Genomic DNA, 15,777 nt, shown 5'->3' with positions numbered 1-15,777 from the left:
TGATTGGTTTCCCATAGCAACATCTCATGTGAAATACAACTCCCCTCTAAGTAAATTCCCCCACGGTGTACATGGGTAAGCTTCCCATACGATTACCTTTAAATCGGGACACACATGAATTACACAGGTGGCTGATCTGCATTTCACCTGGTTTTAATCAGAACCTGTGTTGTCCATGAGTGTCCTGGGTAAAAGGGATAGTATTGGAAGATTACCGATGTACACACTTGGTCTATTAAACCCAGTAGCTCATATTGTAACATTTTAAGCTCAATCCTACAATAATAGTGGCTGGTAGTAAGACACAGGTAAGCCTAGAGGCAGCTGTCTGTAGTTAGGGTGTAACAGGGTTTGTTTCTCTGATTTCCACGCCAGATCGCAGGCAGTTACTTAGCTGATCGAGGCTTTGTTGGGGCAGTGTCCTCATTCTCATGCAGTTTTTGATATCTGTTATAACAGGAAAAGTGGTGAATATTGATCCCAATTCTCTGCGGAATTCTATGAGGCCAGGGTTTGAAGACACAATCCGCAGGTGTATCCAGAGGTTTCTTTGTCATAGCGATGGGCAGCCGTGGACGTACAAACGCCACTACCAAGAAGGTGAGCCCCATTCCTATCCTGTGTGTATTTATTGTGTTCATTTGCTAATTGCTTTTTTAAAACGGTCTTGTGGGGACAACTCCACAGACCATTTATTTGTCATTTCAATGATGGAATCCTAAATATAACTGCAGTAGGTGATGCAGTAGGTAGAATGCGCACAGTACTTACTGATCATAGCTATTCAGTTATTGCTAATAGATTGGAAATGTTTCTATATGTAATGTTTTAGCTTCTGTATGGAAACTGGTAGCAGAACCCACGGGCTGTTCTCATTCTCTCTGGTCTGTTCTTGCAGCGTATGTTCATGGTCACTCAGAGACCCCGCTGTACAGGTTCTCTCTGGCAGATGGCACAATGGTGACCGCACAGACGAAGAGTAAATTATTCCGAAATCCTGTCACAAATGATCCTCATGGCTTTGTGTCCACTCACTTCCTCCAGAGGTAAGTAAAGGACAACAAATGCAGATTTCTTCTGGGCCCATTGCACTAGGTTATTTTTATATTAAAATAGATTGCACTGTCTTTGTGTGTATGAGTATATATACATATGTATGTCTATAAATATATTTAAAGTAGAGCTGTGCAGGTTCGGATTTACTCTGTTCTCAAAGTGGAATCTTATTGGCTGTAGGCTGCCATGTTTTGGATAGCCAATAAGATCCTGCTTTTGAGAACCGAGTAAATCTGTATAAAACTGAAGCCGCACATCTCGAATTCTAAAGTGAACTGTATATTTCTATGTACTAGACATATTTTTGTCTGGATAACGGAAAATGTCATTTTAAAGTATTTATGTGATAACCATATGTCCATTTGATACTGTTTCAGGGAACAAAATGGGTACCGACCAAATCCAAATCCTATGGCACAAGGTGTTCGTCCACCTTTACCTTCAAACCCCAATCCAGGCAATGCCATGAATGTCTCCTCTGCACAGTCTATGCCACCCCAGAACAGGAACTACAGCATGGGAGATGGCGGCAACAACACGGCGGCCATGTCTGGAATGAGATATGGCTGCACTGGAAACATGGGACCTGCCTCACAAGCCCCAGGGATGCAGCAGTCACCATATCCGAACAGTAACAGCAACTATGGGCTTAACATCAACAGCCCCCCACATGGGAGTCCCGGCATGAGTAGCAACCAGCCCAACCTAATGGTGTCTCCTCGCAACAGAGGGAGCCCCAAGATGGGATCTAGTCAGTTCTCTCCAATTCCAGGTATTTCCACTTTATTTTGTATTAGGTCTGTCAGCACATTAAATGCAAGTTGTCATTTGTGCAAACTAGAATAACTCTCAGTTTTAGAGGTGACTCTATTTTAGGAAACCTCCTTTTATAAACAATAGTTCAAACTCCATGTGAATGATAAACTCATTGCATATAATAAATTTTGTCTCAGCCAATCAGCTCCCAGCTGTTATGTTTCAAACACATGACAGGAGCTGAACATGTGACAGTTGAAAGCTGATTGGCTAGATAAATGAACACCATAGTATTTAAAAATATATATTTTAATGATAATGAGGGATGGCATTTGCAAAAGTAGTCTATAATTTGTTATGATTCCCACTGGAATCAAGTTCAGGATTTTATTTTAAAATAAGTTTTTTATTTTCTTCTTCATCTTTTCTATATAAGTGATACACTGATGGAGGCACCTCCCTCCTTTATGGCCTAGTCCACTGGAACCTCCTTTGTGAAGGGCATCTGATGCTGTCCTTCACAGCTCTCCTGAATGCAGGATCTGCTGTACATTGCATGAGGGCTCATCCAATTTATTCCAGTTCTGTAGATCAGAATGGAGCTTTCCTTTCCTGCTTCAGCTGCATTGTGTAAATATTTGACATCCTAAAGCTTTAGGTGCCAATGGAGGCACAGGGAAGAACATTAAGGTGTGAGTGTGTACAGTATGTATGTGTACATTTTTATAGCATATAGTACTTATCTTGAGTTCTATTAAGACCAATTCAATATACAATATCTCCAACACCTGTCAATGTGAGGTTTAAAAAAAAATTAGATAGATATATCTATATATAATTGTATTTTTTTGCATGAAATTAGCCCGGAATATTAAGTTTCAATGTCTCCCACATTGAAACTTAATATTCCGGGCTAATTTCATGCAAAAAAATACAATTATATATAGATATATCTATCTAATTTTTTTTTAAACCTCACATTGACAGGTGTCAATGATTGACTGATTTCAATCTTAAATTGATCCTACATTTGGTCCCTATTCCTTCGAACATCTTGTGATCATTGTTTTCTAATCACTAGGGATGAATTCACCGATGGGCCCTTCTGGAAATGCCGGAGGAGGCAGCTTCTCCAGCAGCTCACTCAGTGCGCTACATGCAATAAGTGAAGGAGTTGGGAGCTCTCTTCTGTCTTCCTTGTCTTCACCTGGGCAAAAAGCTGAGAATGCTTCTAATATGAATATGTCTCAGCAAAGTAAAATGGGAAGTCAGGAGTGTAAGAGTCCATCTGGGTTATTTTGTGAACAAGGGCAAGTGGAGAGTTCGGTCTGCCAGTCCAGTGGGAGAGAGCACCTTGGTGAGAAGGACGTTAAAGAAAACCTAATTGAAGGCTCGGATAGTCAAAGGGCACAAGCTGAAAGTAAAGGGCACAAGAAACTCCTCCAGTTACTGACATGTTCTACGGAGGATCGCAGTCACAGTACAATGACCAACTCATCAATGGACTCCTCCTGTAAAGATTCATCCACCAGTGTTACTAGTCCTTCGGGAGTGTCCTCCTCAACCTCAGCGGGTGTCAGCTCTACATCCAATCTGCATGGGTCCATGCTTCAGGAGAAGCACCGCATTCTTCATAAGCTGCTGCAGAATGGTAACTCTCCTGCTGAGGTTGCCAAAATCACAGCCGAAGCCACTGGCAAAGACAATTTTCAGGATTCTGTTAGCTCTGCGCCTTGCGCGGAAGCGACCGTGAAACAGGAACAACTAAGTCCTAAAAAAAAAGAGAACAACGCACTCCTCCGATATTTGCTTGACAAAGACGAAGCGAAAGATCAACTAACCAAGGACGTGAAACCCAAAGTGGAGCCTATGGACAATAAACAAGGCCAGTGTAGCAGCTCTGCTGTTCCCACCTCCAGCCAGGACAAAGAGATCAAAATAAAGACTGAACCTGCAGAAGAGGTACCCATTTAGGGGAAAGTTCTTTTTACCACAGGTGAAAAGGGGGAGGTAGCCTCAGGCTGTAACGCACATGGCTATTCAGTTGCACTCCCCTTTTCACCAATGGCAGTTAAATTGATGTGTTAATTTGAGTTACACAGAAACGGTTAAAAGTTGTTTGATTCAAGTATTAACAGGGACCAAACACCAATAAACATGCTGGTATTCGGGGATTTGTTTCCCGCCTCTATCTGAAGGCATAGAAAAATTTCCCAATAAATGCTGTCAATGAGGGCTAATTAAATAGCCCCGGGGATCAATTATTCCACAGTAAGTTATCGTGGATAATTGAGTTCTCGCCTTAGCCATGAACTCACAGAGCACCCAAACCACATTAATGTGATGCAACCCTTCCAGTAGCTGGAATATGGATCTAATCACAAAACTTTTTTTTCCTGTTCACATCCCTTCCTTCCTTATTGCCACAACCATATGTAAGTGCAATGAAATTTGTTGCGCTATATAAAAAAACTGTTAATTAGTATTAAACCATATAATTTGACGGCATATAACAACCACTTGGCCCACCTAGTCTGCCCCTCCTTCTTTCTTCTTTTTTTTTTTTTTTTTTAAATAAACTTTAGGTAACCGCAACCCTATTTTAATCATTTAGTTCTTTGTAAGGATATTCATTTGCCTATCCCAAGCATGTTTAAATTGCTCTAATGTCTTATCCTCATTGTAACTTTCTATTTGTAAATGTTCTTCAAACTGGCTATTGTTCTTTTTCAGGTGACAGGGGATTTAGATCACTTAGATGCGATTCTCGGTGACCTTGCAGGCTCTGACTTTTATACCAATTCCATGAATTCAAGTACGAGTAACATGGGACCTAAACAGCCCGTGTTCCAGGACAATCCTCCTCTAGGTACGGTCTTTTTTTTTTTTTGCTCTTTATTTCAAGTGTAACTTAATAACTCCCAATGTGTCACATATATTTATATAATAATTTATATGGAAATGTCTGTCAAATATTGTATTTAACAGTGGAAGCCAATGATTCCATATGTTCAACTATGCTGACTGCTCCAAAGTCCACCTTTTATACAATTACTTGAATCCCCAGTTTTAGTTAATATCCTTATTATACCCAAGGGATCTACAGTGCCTAATACACCTGAAAACGGAGCAGGGGGCAGGAGAAGGGCAGCCAGGTGGGGGTGGAGAAGTGCAGCGGTGGAATGCACAGCGTGACCTCTGACTTCATGCTGCGGGCAGCCGCAGTGCCACACAGCCGGAGTCAGGAGCAGCCAGGCAGTGTCTGAGCGGGTGGTCGGCGCTGTCCTGCAATAGATTTGCATAATGCACAAACTAATTTCAGAATCCCAGGGATTTTGGGCCTAAATGTTTTGGGGGGCTTTTTGCACTAGTATTCATGTTTTTGGTCTGTAACTTAATTTAATTTTCCATGTCCAGGTATGAGGAGTCCGCAGAATATGCCGATGAGCCGACCTCCATTTAACCGGGCAATGTCATTAGATAGCACTATGCCGGGAAACTCTACTCCACCAGTGAGGAATGTTAGTAACTTCCCAATGATGCAAAAGCAGAATATGATGGGAAGTCCAAGGATTATGGACCCACAAGACAATTTTGGACTTTTAGGTATGTGCCGTTATCATGTCACCTCCCTTGATTCATATAGTCTTAAGCGTGTGTTCCAGATTCTTTTTCCGAGACTCCTAACTCATAGCTGGTACAAAGTTACTTTCATTGCTTCAACTCTGAGGCTTGTTGTCGTCTGGTGTCATGACCGAATTATCACCTGTCTGTCTTGCTGTCATTGCAGGGAACAATTCTAACAGGAGTATGAGCCAGCACCCATCAGGGGAGTGGGGAATGCAGGGCACAGCTGTTAACCGAATGGAACCTTGTAGCACGGGGCCAGTGGGAAGACAGGGGCCTGAATACAGCACGCCCATGCAGAGGCCTACAATGAGTGGCAACATGCCGGGGCTTCCAGCTCGGTCCAACAGTATGCCAGGGAGCCGGCCAGTGCTACAGCAACAAATGATTCAAATGAGTAGGTTTTCTCCTGGTTATAATCTCTGGATTGTGCATTTACCTGATTTGGGCTTCAAACACTTCATGGGGAATGTGTATGGGAGATAAAAGTCACAATAATAACAGTTATTGGTTGTTATTCTGGTTCATTTGTATCACCCGTCACTTCGCACATTGGACCGATGTTGTGCGCAGATGCAGGGTGCATGTGGCTACGGCGAACAGGGTGTTTGCCGTGCACACACACCCAACACTGTCTGCGTGGGGTGGCAGTGGTTAGTCGTGCCCATGGGAACACCCAGCATTTAATCAGCCTGTGATATGGGTGCAGGGGGTGGGCAGCTGACATCACCCGATGTCAGCTGCCCACCCACTTCCTTTCGAGTGTGCACAGCAGATCTGGGTGACCTCAGAGTCCCTTTAGATATGCGTGCACTCACCACATTTGATGGTCTGCAACCAGCGAATGATGAGGGAGTTTCCCACAGTTTTTTAAACATCCATTCGCAGGTCGTGCAGACGTACGTGCCTTGCGAGGGGGACAGCTTACATTTGGCAAGCAGCGTCTGGTGGACTCGCAAGGCTGTGAATTTGCAGCCTTGCTTGTCAACCAGAATAAGCTCCGGTGTCTGCTATGCCAGAGTCCGACACCTATATATATATATATATATATATATATATATATATATATATATATATATATATTCACAAATATATGGAGAAGTTCCCACATAGTGACATTCTCAGTGTTGCTGATAGAAGGCTCTTAGGACTAAAGAAGCCGCAGTCTGTTACTGTACATACCAAAACTAGTGTACTGCTTCCTTTCTAATAGATTTATGTCTGCGTTTTGGTTTCATTTTTAGTAGTTAAGGTAAATCTTGATGTGAATCAAATGATTTAAAACATTTTGTAAGGGATCATCTTCTAAATCTCATTCCCAGAAACAAAATGCTAGATTGTAAAGTGCTCCATGAAAATTCAGCACTCTGTAGGTAAATAAATACATACTGTGTCAAATAGAAATGGTGGGTAATAAAGTAGGAAAAGGTAATGTAGACGTGGTTTTGCATGGTGGATAATTGTAGTGAGACCGCCGGTCAGGGCCAGTGTTCTCACCGTAGAACACTGGCCCTGACAGATCACACAGCACTGACAAATCACTGTGCGTCGCTGAGCGATCTACGTTGCTCAGATCGGCTCAGCAGTGTCGCCCCCTGTGTAGGCCCCATTAGATTTCAATGGAATTTAATTTATAATATTTAAACTATTTAAAGAATTCTGTCCTCAAGACACAATGACGGTCCAGATTTAAGGATAGCCATGCTTGAGCATAGAGGGATAATGACTGTCACCAGCCATGTCACTAGTGCTGAAACATGGATATACATACCTGGACTGTTAGTGTCTCTTGACGACAGAGTTTAAGAGGCACTGGCTTCATTTGGAAATCGAAAGAAACATGATGTTTTATACTATTGGATGAATATGGTAATTGATCTTATCCGCTACATTCACTGTAAATATTTTACTAGGAACCAATGAAATGGCGATGGGAATGGGGTCCAACCCTTATGGACAACAGGCACCTTCTAACCCTGCGGGATCTTGGCCAGACAGTATGATGTCAATGGATCAGAGACCTACTGGATCTCAGAACAGGTGGGCACAGGTTTCACATAGCTAACCCGCTGAAGTCATCTACAAAACATTGGATTTACTACAGGTCCATTCATGACAGAGCTGTGCAGGTTTGGTTTCACTCGGATTTACCTGGTACTTATTTTCTATCTGCTCTCACATAATTTGAATAGCCAATAAGATCCAGGTTTGAGAAGCAAGTAAATCCGAACCTGCACAGCTCGAATTCATGTACGATCTATACAATTGTGTTAATGGACCTTGTGTAATTTTTTGGATGTTGTTAATTTCCTCATTCACTGTATCTTTCTGTATTCTAGGCAACTTGGTCGGACTTCATTAGATGATCTCCTTTGTCCTCCATCAACTGTGGAGGGACAGACAGATGAGATCGCTCTGCTGGACCAACTGCATACACTCCTGAGCAGCACAGACCCTACCGGGCTGGAGGAGATAGACCGGGCTCTTGGTATCCCTGAGCTGGTCAACCAGGTCAGTGTTTAATAACATAGTATGCTTATATATTCATTCTGTCTGACTATCATTATATGATGTATTGTTCTCTTTGATCCAGGGCCAGGCTCTAGAACCTCAACCAGATGCCTTCCAGCCACAGGATTCCTCAGTTATGATCGATCAGAAGCCTCCTATGTATGGGCAGCCATACCCAGGACAGGGGTCTGCAATGCAAGGAGGGGGTTTCAGTAACATGCAGGGGCAGCACGCACCTTTTAACTCTATGATGGGGCAGATAAGCCAACAACAAGCCAACTTCCCTCTACAAGGAATGCACCCAAGGGCCAATCTAATGAGACCCCGGACAAATATCCCCAAACAGCTGAGGATGCAACTACAGCAAAGGCTCCAGAGTCAGCAGGTAAGCGCTCTCATCCCGTTGTCATCGCTTTACATTCTCTTTATCTACATTAGTTTCCCCCGGTTAGATATTCCTGTACCCCTGGGCGGTTCACTCCTCTCACTTTTGTTGCAGTTATACATTCCTGGCATCTCCTTTACCCCACTTCAAAGTGACATTTTACTAAAGAAATGCGACCCTTCCAGGATTAAACTAATGGTTGTTTTAAAGAAATTACTGTGCCACCTGTTATATTTTATGGTTTCTCTATTTCACCTCTTATTATTTTCAGTAAATTATGGAAAGTTTATACGTACAAAAAATATGTAGGGTGTGATTTGGAAAATTAAATTCTACAAATAAAATGTAAAGTGATTTTCACGCTAAAACTTTTATATAGTACAAACACCAAATTCGATGAAACTGGTGATGCTTTTGAACCTGGAACACCTGTGGGATTGCGGTGTCATCACGTGACCCCCCCAGAGTTAAAGATGGGGAGGAGAAGAGCCCCAGTCTATGTATCCTGGTCAGCCTTTTGTCTAATATAGAACAACTGTGTCCGATGCCACATATTTTGTCTTTATAAAAGTTAGCTTGACTAATAACCTATGTAGTTGAGATGTAGAGAATAACACTGTCAGAAAAACTTTTGTAGAAATGGTTTTCTACCCTCATTTACTTTGACAGTTCTTGAACCAAAGCCGGCAAGCACTTGAGATGAAGGTGGAGAGCATGAACGCAGGCGGTGCTGGGGTTATGCGGCCAGTGATGCAGACTCCGGTGGGGTCACAGGTAAGGATCCGTTAGTGTTTCCTTAATGGTGCTTATTCCTATCTGCACCAGAGTATTTGTTATGATGTCTTATTCCCGCTATTATTCTCGCTGCTGTACTATGATATTAAAGTTCTCATATGTATAAATAATATATTCCAAAGAGCAGATCCTGTGCATGCCTGCTCTTAATAATTTTTTCATACACCAAACGGTGTGTGGCCCAAAACAACAGTTCATGTGCCTGCCTCATTGCTTTCTTCTGACCTCTGGTTTAGTACTTCTTCCCGTTTGTCGTTTTGTTTTCATTATACGTCACTGTAGACACTTTGTGGCGCCTTTTTATAAATAAAAGTTGATGATTATAATTTTTAGCACATTGAACTATACTGGAGAGACGTATGTGATGAAATGGGTACGACAATGGTAACTATGAACTAATATAATGTCCTTTATTACAGCAGGGATTTTTGAATGCTCAAATGGTTGCTCAGCGGAACCGGGAGCTGATCAGTCACCATATACGCCAACAGAGAATGGCGATGATCATCCAGCAGCAACAGCAGCAGGGACAGTCACAAGCATTCAGTCCTCCCCCAAATGTGACTGCTTCACAGAGTATGGAGAACCCACTTGGTGGTCCCCCCATGCCTCAAGCTCCTCCACAACAGTTCTCATACCCACCTAACTATGGTAAGTCGGATGACTCTAGGAAGATTGAAATATACATGGATGGAACTTTCTGTCTAGCTTAACAGCAGCAATATCCAGTAGGAGTTTGGACCTCTAATACTGAGAATCCTTCTCATATATATAGCCCAGACTTCATACAGTACTTTTCTATTGGGATGCAATAAATTAAATCTAATGTATATTTTTTTATGTTTTTTGTTAATAGGAATAAATCAGCAGGCTGACCCCACCTTTGGAAGGGTTTCAAGTCCCCCAAATGCTATGATGCCATCTCGAATGGCTCCTTCCCAAAACCCTCACCCTCAGACCACACAAATGTACCAGTCACAGGACATAAAAGGCTGGCCATCAGGAAACATGGGACGGCCCAGGTAATCTCTTACTGTCTAACTTCGGAGCTTAAAAAAAAGGGTTTATTTTTTTTCTTTGGAGCAGAATCTTTCTTTGTAAATTAGAACTGATGAGAACATTAGATTAAGACACGTTATTTCAGGTTCTTTCCTCTCGTGCTTCTGAAACACCCTGTTGCCCCTGAGGCCAGATACCACTGACTCCTAAACATGCGGCCCTGGCACATCCCTGTAAACGCATAGCAAATTCTCAAGTCTCATTCTAAATAAAACTAATCTTGTGGGCCTCTGTATTTAACAAGTAAACCATGTGTTTTGCAAATACGAATGGTCTAGCACAGATAATGGCAACCATTTTCACTAGTTCCCACAAGGTGGCACTCGCTGGATTGGTTCCTCTCCTATGCTGTGCACTGCACTGCTTCTATCTCTTGTGCTCCACCTTTTTCCATCATAAAGGAGAGATGTTTGCTATGCTAGACCCTTCCCCCAAAACACAGAACCCAAAAGCAGCCTGTACTGCCAGGACCTGGGTTAAATGAACCCTGCCATACCTAATTCTGCCCGCAGTCTACTACATTATGAAGCCTCTCTTCATCTTGAGATGATAAATTACCAGCTTAACGGGAGCAAAGAAGCTTCAAAAATAGGAAGAACAGGAAAACAATTAACATTTTGGTGACCAGCAATTGGGGTTTATTCAATGATTTTTGCAAACTGTGACAGCGAGCAGTGCTGCTTGGTCGCTTTCACAGCTCGCAGGGTCAGTATTCAACTAATCCCCTGCATACGCCATTTCCCCCTCGCTGGTTTTTGGAGTGAGGGGGAAACGGCATATGCGGCCGTTAAAACAGCGAGGCTCATGGCGGGCTCACTGCATTACCCGTGAGCCTCGCTGTTTGAGGGAATCCTCGCCGTCCTCTGACAGTGAGGATTTCCCAGACGCGTTGGATAGGGTGAGTGGCCGGCGCTTCTTTTCGGCAATCCCAGCCGTTTAACCCCCTCACCATTGAATATGGCCCAATGACTTGTACTGGTGGTGGCAATCTAGAAACTGTATGAGCTGGTAATGTTGAGTTTCAGGCACCATTGCTCATGCCTGGTCTGTGACTCTGTTTTCGGTTGTGTTTATAGATGGTGGTATTCCTAAAGTTGACTTTTATCATTTTTGTTTTCTTGCAGCTCGTTCCCGCAGCAGTATAGCCACCAGGGCAACCCTGCCGCATACAATATGATGCACATAAATAGTAATGGAAGTCACATGGGACAAATGGCTATGAATGCCTTGCCTATGTCGGGGATGCCAATGGGACCTGACCAGGTGACTTAAAGCAATTGTTCAGATTATTTGTTCAATAAATTTGACTTTTTACACTCGCTAATGTACACAAAACCTATACAACTTGGGAAATGTGACCATTATCTATGTGGTTACAAAATACTATTTCACTTGTTAGGGCTACTTTTTATATCTGTAAAAATACATGAAAACTAAAGTGTTTTATTCCTTTTGCTTTTGCTAGAGTAATAGCGATTTATAATTGGTATTGAGTAAAAAATAAGCTGTGGTATATTAGGCAGAGACCAGGCCAGTGGTACGTTTTTTTTTCATCCCCCTGCAAACTAGGTTGTACGAGCAAATTGGATTAAAACATACCAACAGCTTTTTTTTTTTTTCAAAGTAAATAGAGCAATATAGCAGGGAATACTTACTTAGTACAGATTATTTAAAATAAATACTTTTTCAGATGCAAATTCTTGACAATAACCGGTGTGACTAGTAGGTACTTCACGTAAAAAGTTCTCATAAATTTTACATAAGTAATTCTGATTTTCTGAATTTGTTAAAAGATTGCTAACATTTACAAATTTTTATTTTTTTTGGCAGAAATATTGCTGACGTCGCTCCATTCTCAAAATGAAAATCCTGCGTTTTGAACTAGAGATGCACTATAGTGGAAAAGTTCTATAAAAGTATATATATTTCTGCAGCAAGTTGTGGCTTGCTGTGACCATACCGAGGACAACAGGTTTTTACTTCCGGCCCAAGATGAGATCAGAATCGGAAGCCTGGAATTCTGGTAGCAAACACCGCGGTGATTCTTATGTACAATTCAATGGACACTACTTGTTTTAGTGCTCGAAGACACAAGATGTGAATTGGGTGGTAACATTTTTATGTAGAACCTTGTTTGGCCGATTACTTACTGAATTCTATAACATTTATTTCTTAATTCCAAAGCACCTGGAACATTTTTAACGGAAACCGTCAGATTAAAGTCTGTTGTTTTTTTTATTTTTTATTTGGTTTCAGAGTAGTATTCATATGACATCTTTGTGACTTTTGGCTCTGATACAGTTTAGAAGAAAGAATGTTAATTTTGGTGTGCAGTAGACTCGCACTTTATGACTGTTGGGGAAAAAACAAAAACCTTTGGATTTACGTTTTCATTGTCCAATATTGAGATTGCAATATTCCCCTCTCCCCTGCCGCCATGTATAAATAGCGCAGCCAGGCATATTGCTTGTCGCCCACTCCCCTCCTTTCTATTGTGTAAACATTTTGTACATATAATATCTTTAAAATACCTTATTATTGTATATGACTTTTTCTAGGTCAGTGTTTGTTGTCTCTGAGCTTCTAAAGCTTGTATATTTAACCATGTGACAGTCATGGGTTTAGAACTCCTTGTTTCTACTTAGCCATGAGATAACTATTGGGGGGACAGTGTGTTTAAGAACTGCAGACGTTCCTGTCCTTTTTTTTTTAGCTCCAAGGCGTAAATGAACTCCACAAGAGAATGTTTGCGATATAGAATGTACTATGGGGTCCCTAAAAAAGGGAGAAAAAAAAAGTAAATCAAGATTCCCTGCGCATAGTTCATTAAATTTGGGAATAAATTAATGCAAGTGTTCGGTCTGAAGTATGATTATAGCAATATTTATGTGTGTTGTGTGGTACATGCAGATTTTTCTGTTGTGCGTTTTGCTTATGTCCTCCAAATTGACATTTATTAGTTATATCCAAATAATTTTTCCTAATTTGGTAGACCCACAATATTAGTAGATTGTCTGTTATAATCATTCAAAATCTTTTTAGAGAAGTACAGATGCTCGTGTTGATCCAATAAGAAAAGTCCTGATTGAGACATGGTTAATACTTGTGCTCACTTGATACAAATGGTTGGTTCTATTAGGACAGAACTGGTTCTATTAGGACAGAACGTCAGCAGTGCAATGTGAAAAGTGTGCAGGGTTTTATTTTACCACTAAACCAGCTCAGATTTCCTGTTTGTTGTAGCCTACAATATATTTGTTGAAATTACTGTAGCTGCTCTTTGTATGGCTACAAAGGCGCTATAGCAGGGGTGCGGCGCAATAAGTGGCCCTCCACCTGTTGATGAACTACACATCCCAGCATGCCTTTTTGCTATTTAGCCATGCTGAAACTGATGCAAGGCATGCTGGGGTGTGTAGTTCATCAAAGCTGGAGGGCCGCTTATTGCCCACCCCTGCTCTATAGTGTCAGATGTGAATATGTCCTTGGCTGACCTATCCATAAATTACCATTGTAAGAAGCTGTGCATGGCCAGTGGCACAATGGTTGCCAGAAAGGCTTGTAAAAAAGGTATGGATCATGCCATAATTTCAGACCGTAGGTAAAAAGCCTCTGTAAAGATTCACAAAAGGGTAATATTTAAATTTTGAAGAAACATCTGGTGTCTGTCCGTCTCTTCTTCCATTGTTAAGGCCTCCTATTCCACGCTACCATCCCACCAGCCATTCTCTGGCCTGCAGAGGTTGAGGATGTATTTACACTTTGAATGTTACGATCATACTTTTCTAGTTAGATTCATTTGTATTTTCAGCCTAGTGAAACATAGTACACATCTATGCACTTTATTAATCCCTGAATAACAAAAAAAACAGTAGTGCGTTAGAATCTGTAGAAACCAAACACACCTAAGAAACCGGGTGCACTGGGAAGAATGTTCTGTGTCCTTTAGTAACAGACAATTGCAGTTTCTCTGTTTAGTTTATAGAAAATGCGAGTGAACATCTGTTTGTTGGTACTTTTTACCACTTCTTCCTGTGCACCAGATTCATGTGGACTTAAACAGGGCACAAAATTGCGTTGCAAATGCGATGATCTATTTAGTCTCATTTTTTCTTGCGTACGTTAACATGTGTATTGCCATTCATTAATTGTATGGTGTGCTGTGCATCTCATGGAAAACATGCCACATACATTTTTGCCCTTCAAACGTATAAATGTGAGTTAAGGCATAATGCAAATGGCAATAAGTAAAAATAACATTACATATAATATACAACACGGGGATCACACGAATATCTGGAGTTTTATGAGCAATGAAATTATATATTGATACCCCAACACTATCCACATAACACACATCTACTTTCAGGTGCTATTCATAGGGTTTGTGTAACAGTCACCATTCTTATTTAAGCACTGCCATCTACCTGTACTGGAAAACGAAGAAACATCCAATCATTAATCATTCAATTTGGAAATTTCAGAGCTAATTTGTTTTCTGGGCAAATAGCTATTTTTCTTTTATGTCTGGAAAATGGCTAATTATTTTTACAGTGATTTTACATTTGACAACAGTCCTCAAACTATATGCCCGAGTGACTGCTATCCTTTCAGTGCTGCTGGCCAAACCATTAATCCTGGAAGGACTGCTGCTCAACTGCTGAGATTCCATTGTGGAATATTTCCTCTACCAGATGTCCGTAGTGAAACATTCCTTGCACCCTGCCCACTCTTCTAACGTTTATCCATGACCCAAAGTTTGTCTCTTGAAACAATTTTTTTCCTGCTCTCAAATTTCTTTCAAATAAAATTGAAATTGATTTTAGTTTAGTAGCAGTCTGTCATCATTTTCTCTATTTTTAAGAAATTGCGTTAAATCGTACATAGTCTTCCTTTACTGAATTCCATTCACGTTCTGTAAAATCTTCACAAGTGCTTTACAAGGCACATTTTTGTGGATGTTTTTAGTTACATTTTTCTCCCACCTGATATTTGTCTGGGGAGCATTTGTCTATTGAGCAATAATCTCTGCGTTCCTCCCGTGCCTTCCCTGCAGACTCAGCCCCCATTTGTACAAGAAGAGCAGCCGCCATTGGCATTGTGCCTCTGGTGTGGAAACTTCGACTTTACAGAATTGCTAACTGTAGAGGTAACTTTGTGCCAGTCAAGGTGTCTTCAGAAAAGTGTGTGCAACACAAGAATGAGCTTGTTTATTATATGTAATATTCTGTAAAATTGTATATTTTACAATGGTGTGAAATAAAAGGCTTAGTGTCTGGTTTTCAGTCTAACTTTTTTTTTGTCGGTTGATTTAAAAAAATATTGTGACTGTGTAATTAATTAAAGATATTCTATACTGCAATTTTAGCTTCAGTTTGTCTCAAATCTTACTAAAGAAAAACAATTTCTTCTGATTGTTTTCCTTATATTTATCGTTTGACAGTGCTTTAAGAATGTATAGCTGAAATAGGCAGTGTCTGATAAAACAAAAGCTTCAATAACTGCGTCTTACTGTATATTGCTGTGATTTTTAGCTAGGTAAGATGCTTAATATGTATGCAGTTACTGACCAACCATTTTTCGATTCA

General features: G+C 41.0%; 1 protein-coding gene across 3 annotated transcripts in view; it reads left to right on the top strand.

Annotated features, from left to right (window-relative positions):
• Positions 1-15,480, top strand: part of NCOA3 (nuclear receptor coactivator 3) — a 111,254-nt gene extending 95,774 nt beyond the window's left edge. For all 3 annotated transcript variants that reach the window (XM_083146428.1, XM_083146426.1, XM_083146427.1), the window contains 15 exons: positions 460-600; positions 899-1,046; positions 1,434-1,828; positions 2,894-3,774; positions 4,546-4,681; positions 5,230-5,418; positions 5,603-5,836; positions 7,353-7,479; positions 7,779-7,950; positions 8,033-8,335; positions 9,005-9,109; positions 9,550-9,781; positions 9,987-10,152; positions 11,314-11,452; positions 12,020-15,480. In XM_083146428.1, the coding sequence (XP_083002554.1) occupies positions 460-600; positions 899-1,046; positions 1,434-1,828; positions 2,894-3,774; positions 4,546-4,681; positions 5,230-5,418; positions 5,603-5,836; positions 7,353-7,479; positions 7,779-7,950; positions 8,033-8,335; positions 9,005-9,109; positions 9,550-9,781; positions 9,987-10,152; positions 11,314-11,452; positions 12,020-12,031 (3,380 nt within the window). In that variant the 3' untranslated portion in view covers positions 12,032-15,480. The remainder of the gene's footprint in view (positions 1-459; positions 601-898; positions 1,047-1,433; positions 1,829-2,893; positions 3,775-4,545; positions 4,682-5,229; positions 5,419-5,602; positions 5,837-7,352; positions 7,480-7,778; positions 7,951-8,032; positions 8,336-9,004; positions 9,110-9,549; positions 9,782-9,986; positions 10,153-11,313; positions 11,453-12,019) is intronic.
• The last annotated feature ends 297 nt before the right edge of the window (positions 15,481-15,777 follow it).

This window comes from Crinia signifera, chromosome 6, assembly GCF_055691185.1.
Source record: "Crinia signifera chromosome 6, ASM5569118v1, whole genome shotgun sequence".
In the NCBI taxonomy this organism is placed as follows: Eukaryota; Metazoa; Chordata; class Amphibia; order Anura; family Myobatrachidae; genus Crinia; species Crinia signifera.
Note: the sequence above shows the minus strand (reverse complement) of the source record. Positions and strands in the feature narration are given on the sequence as shown.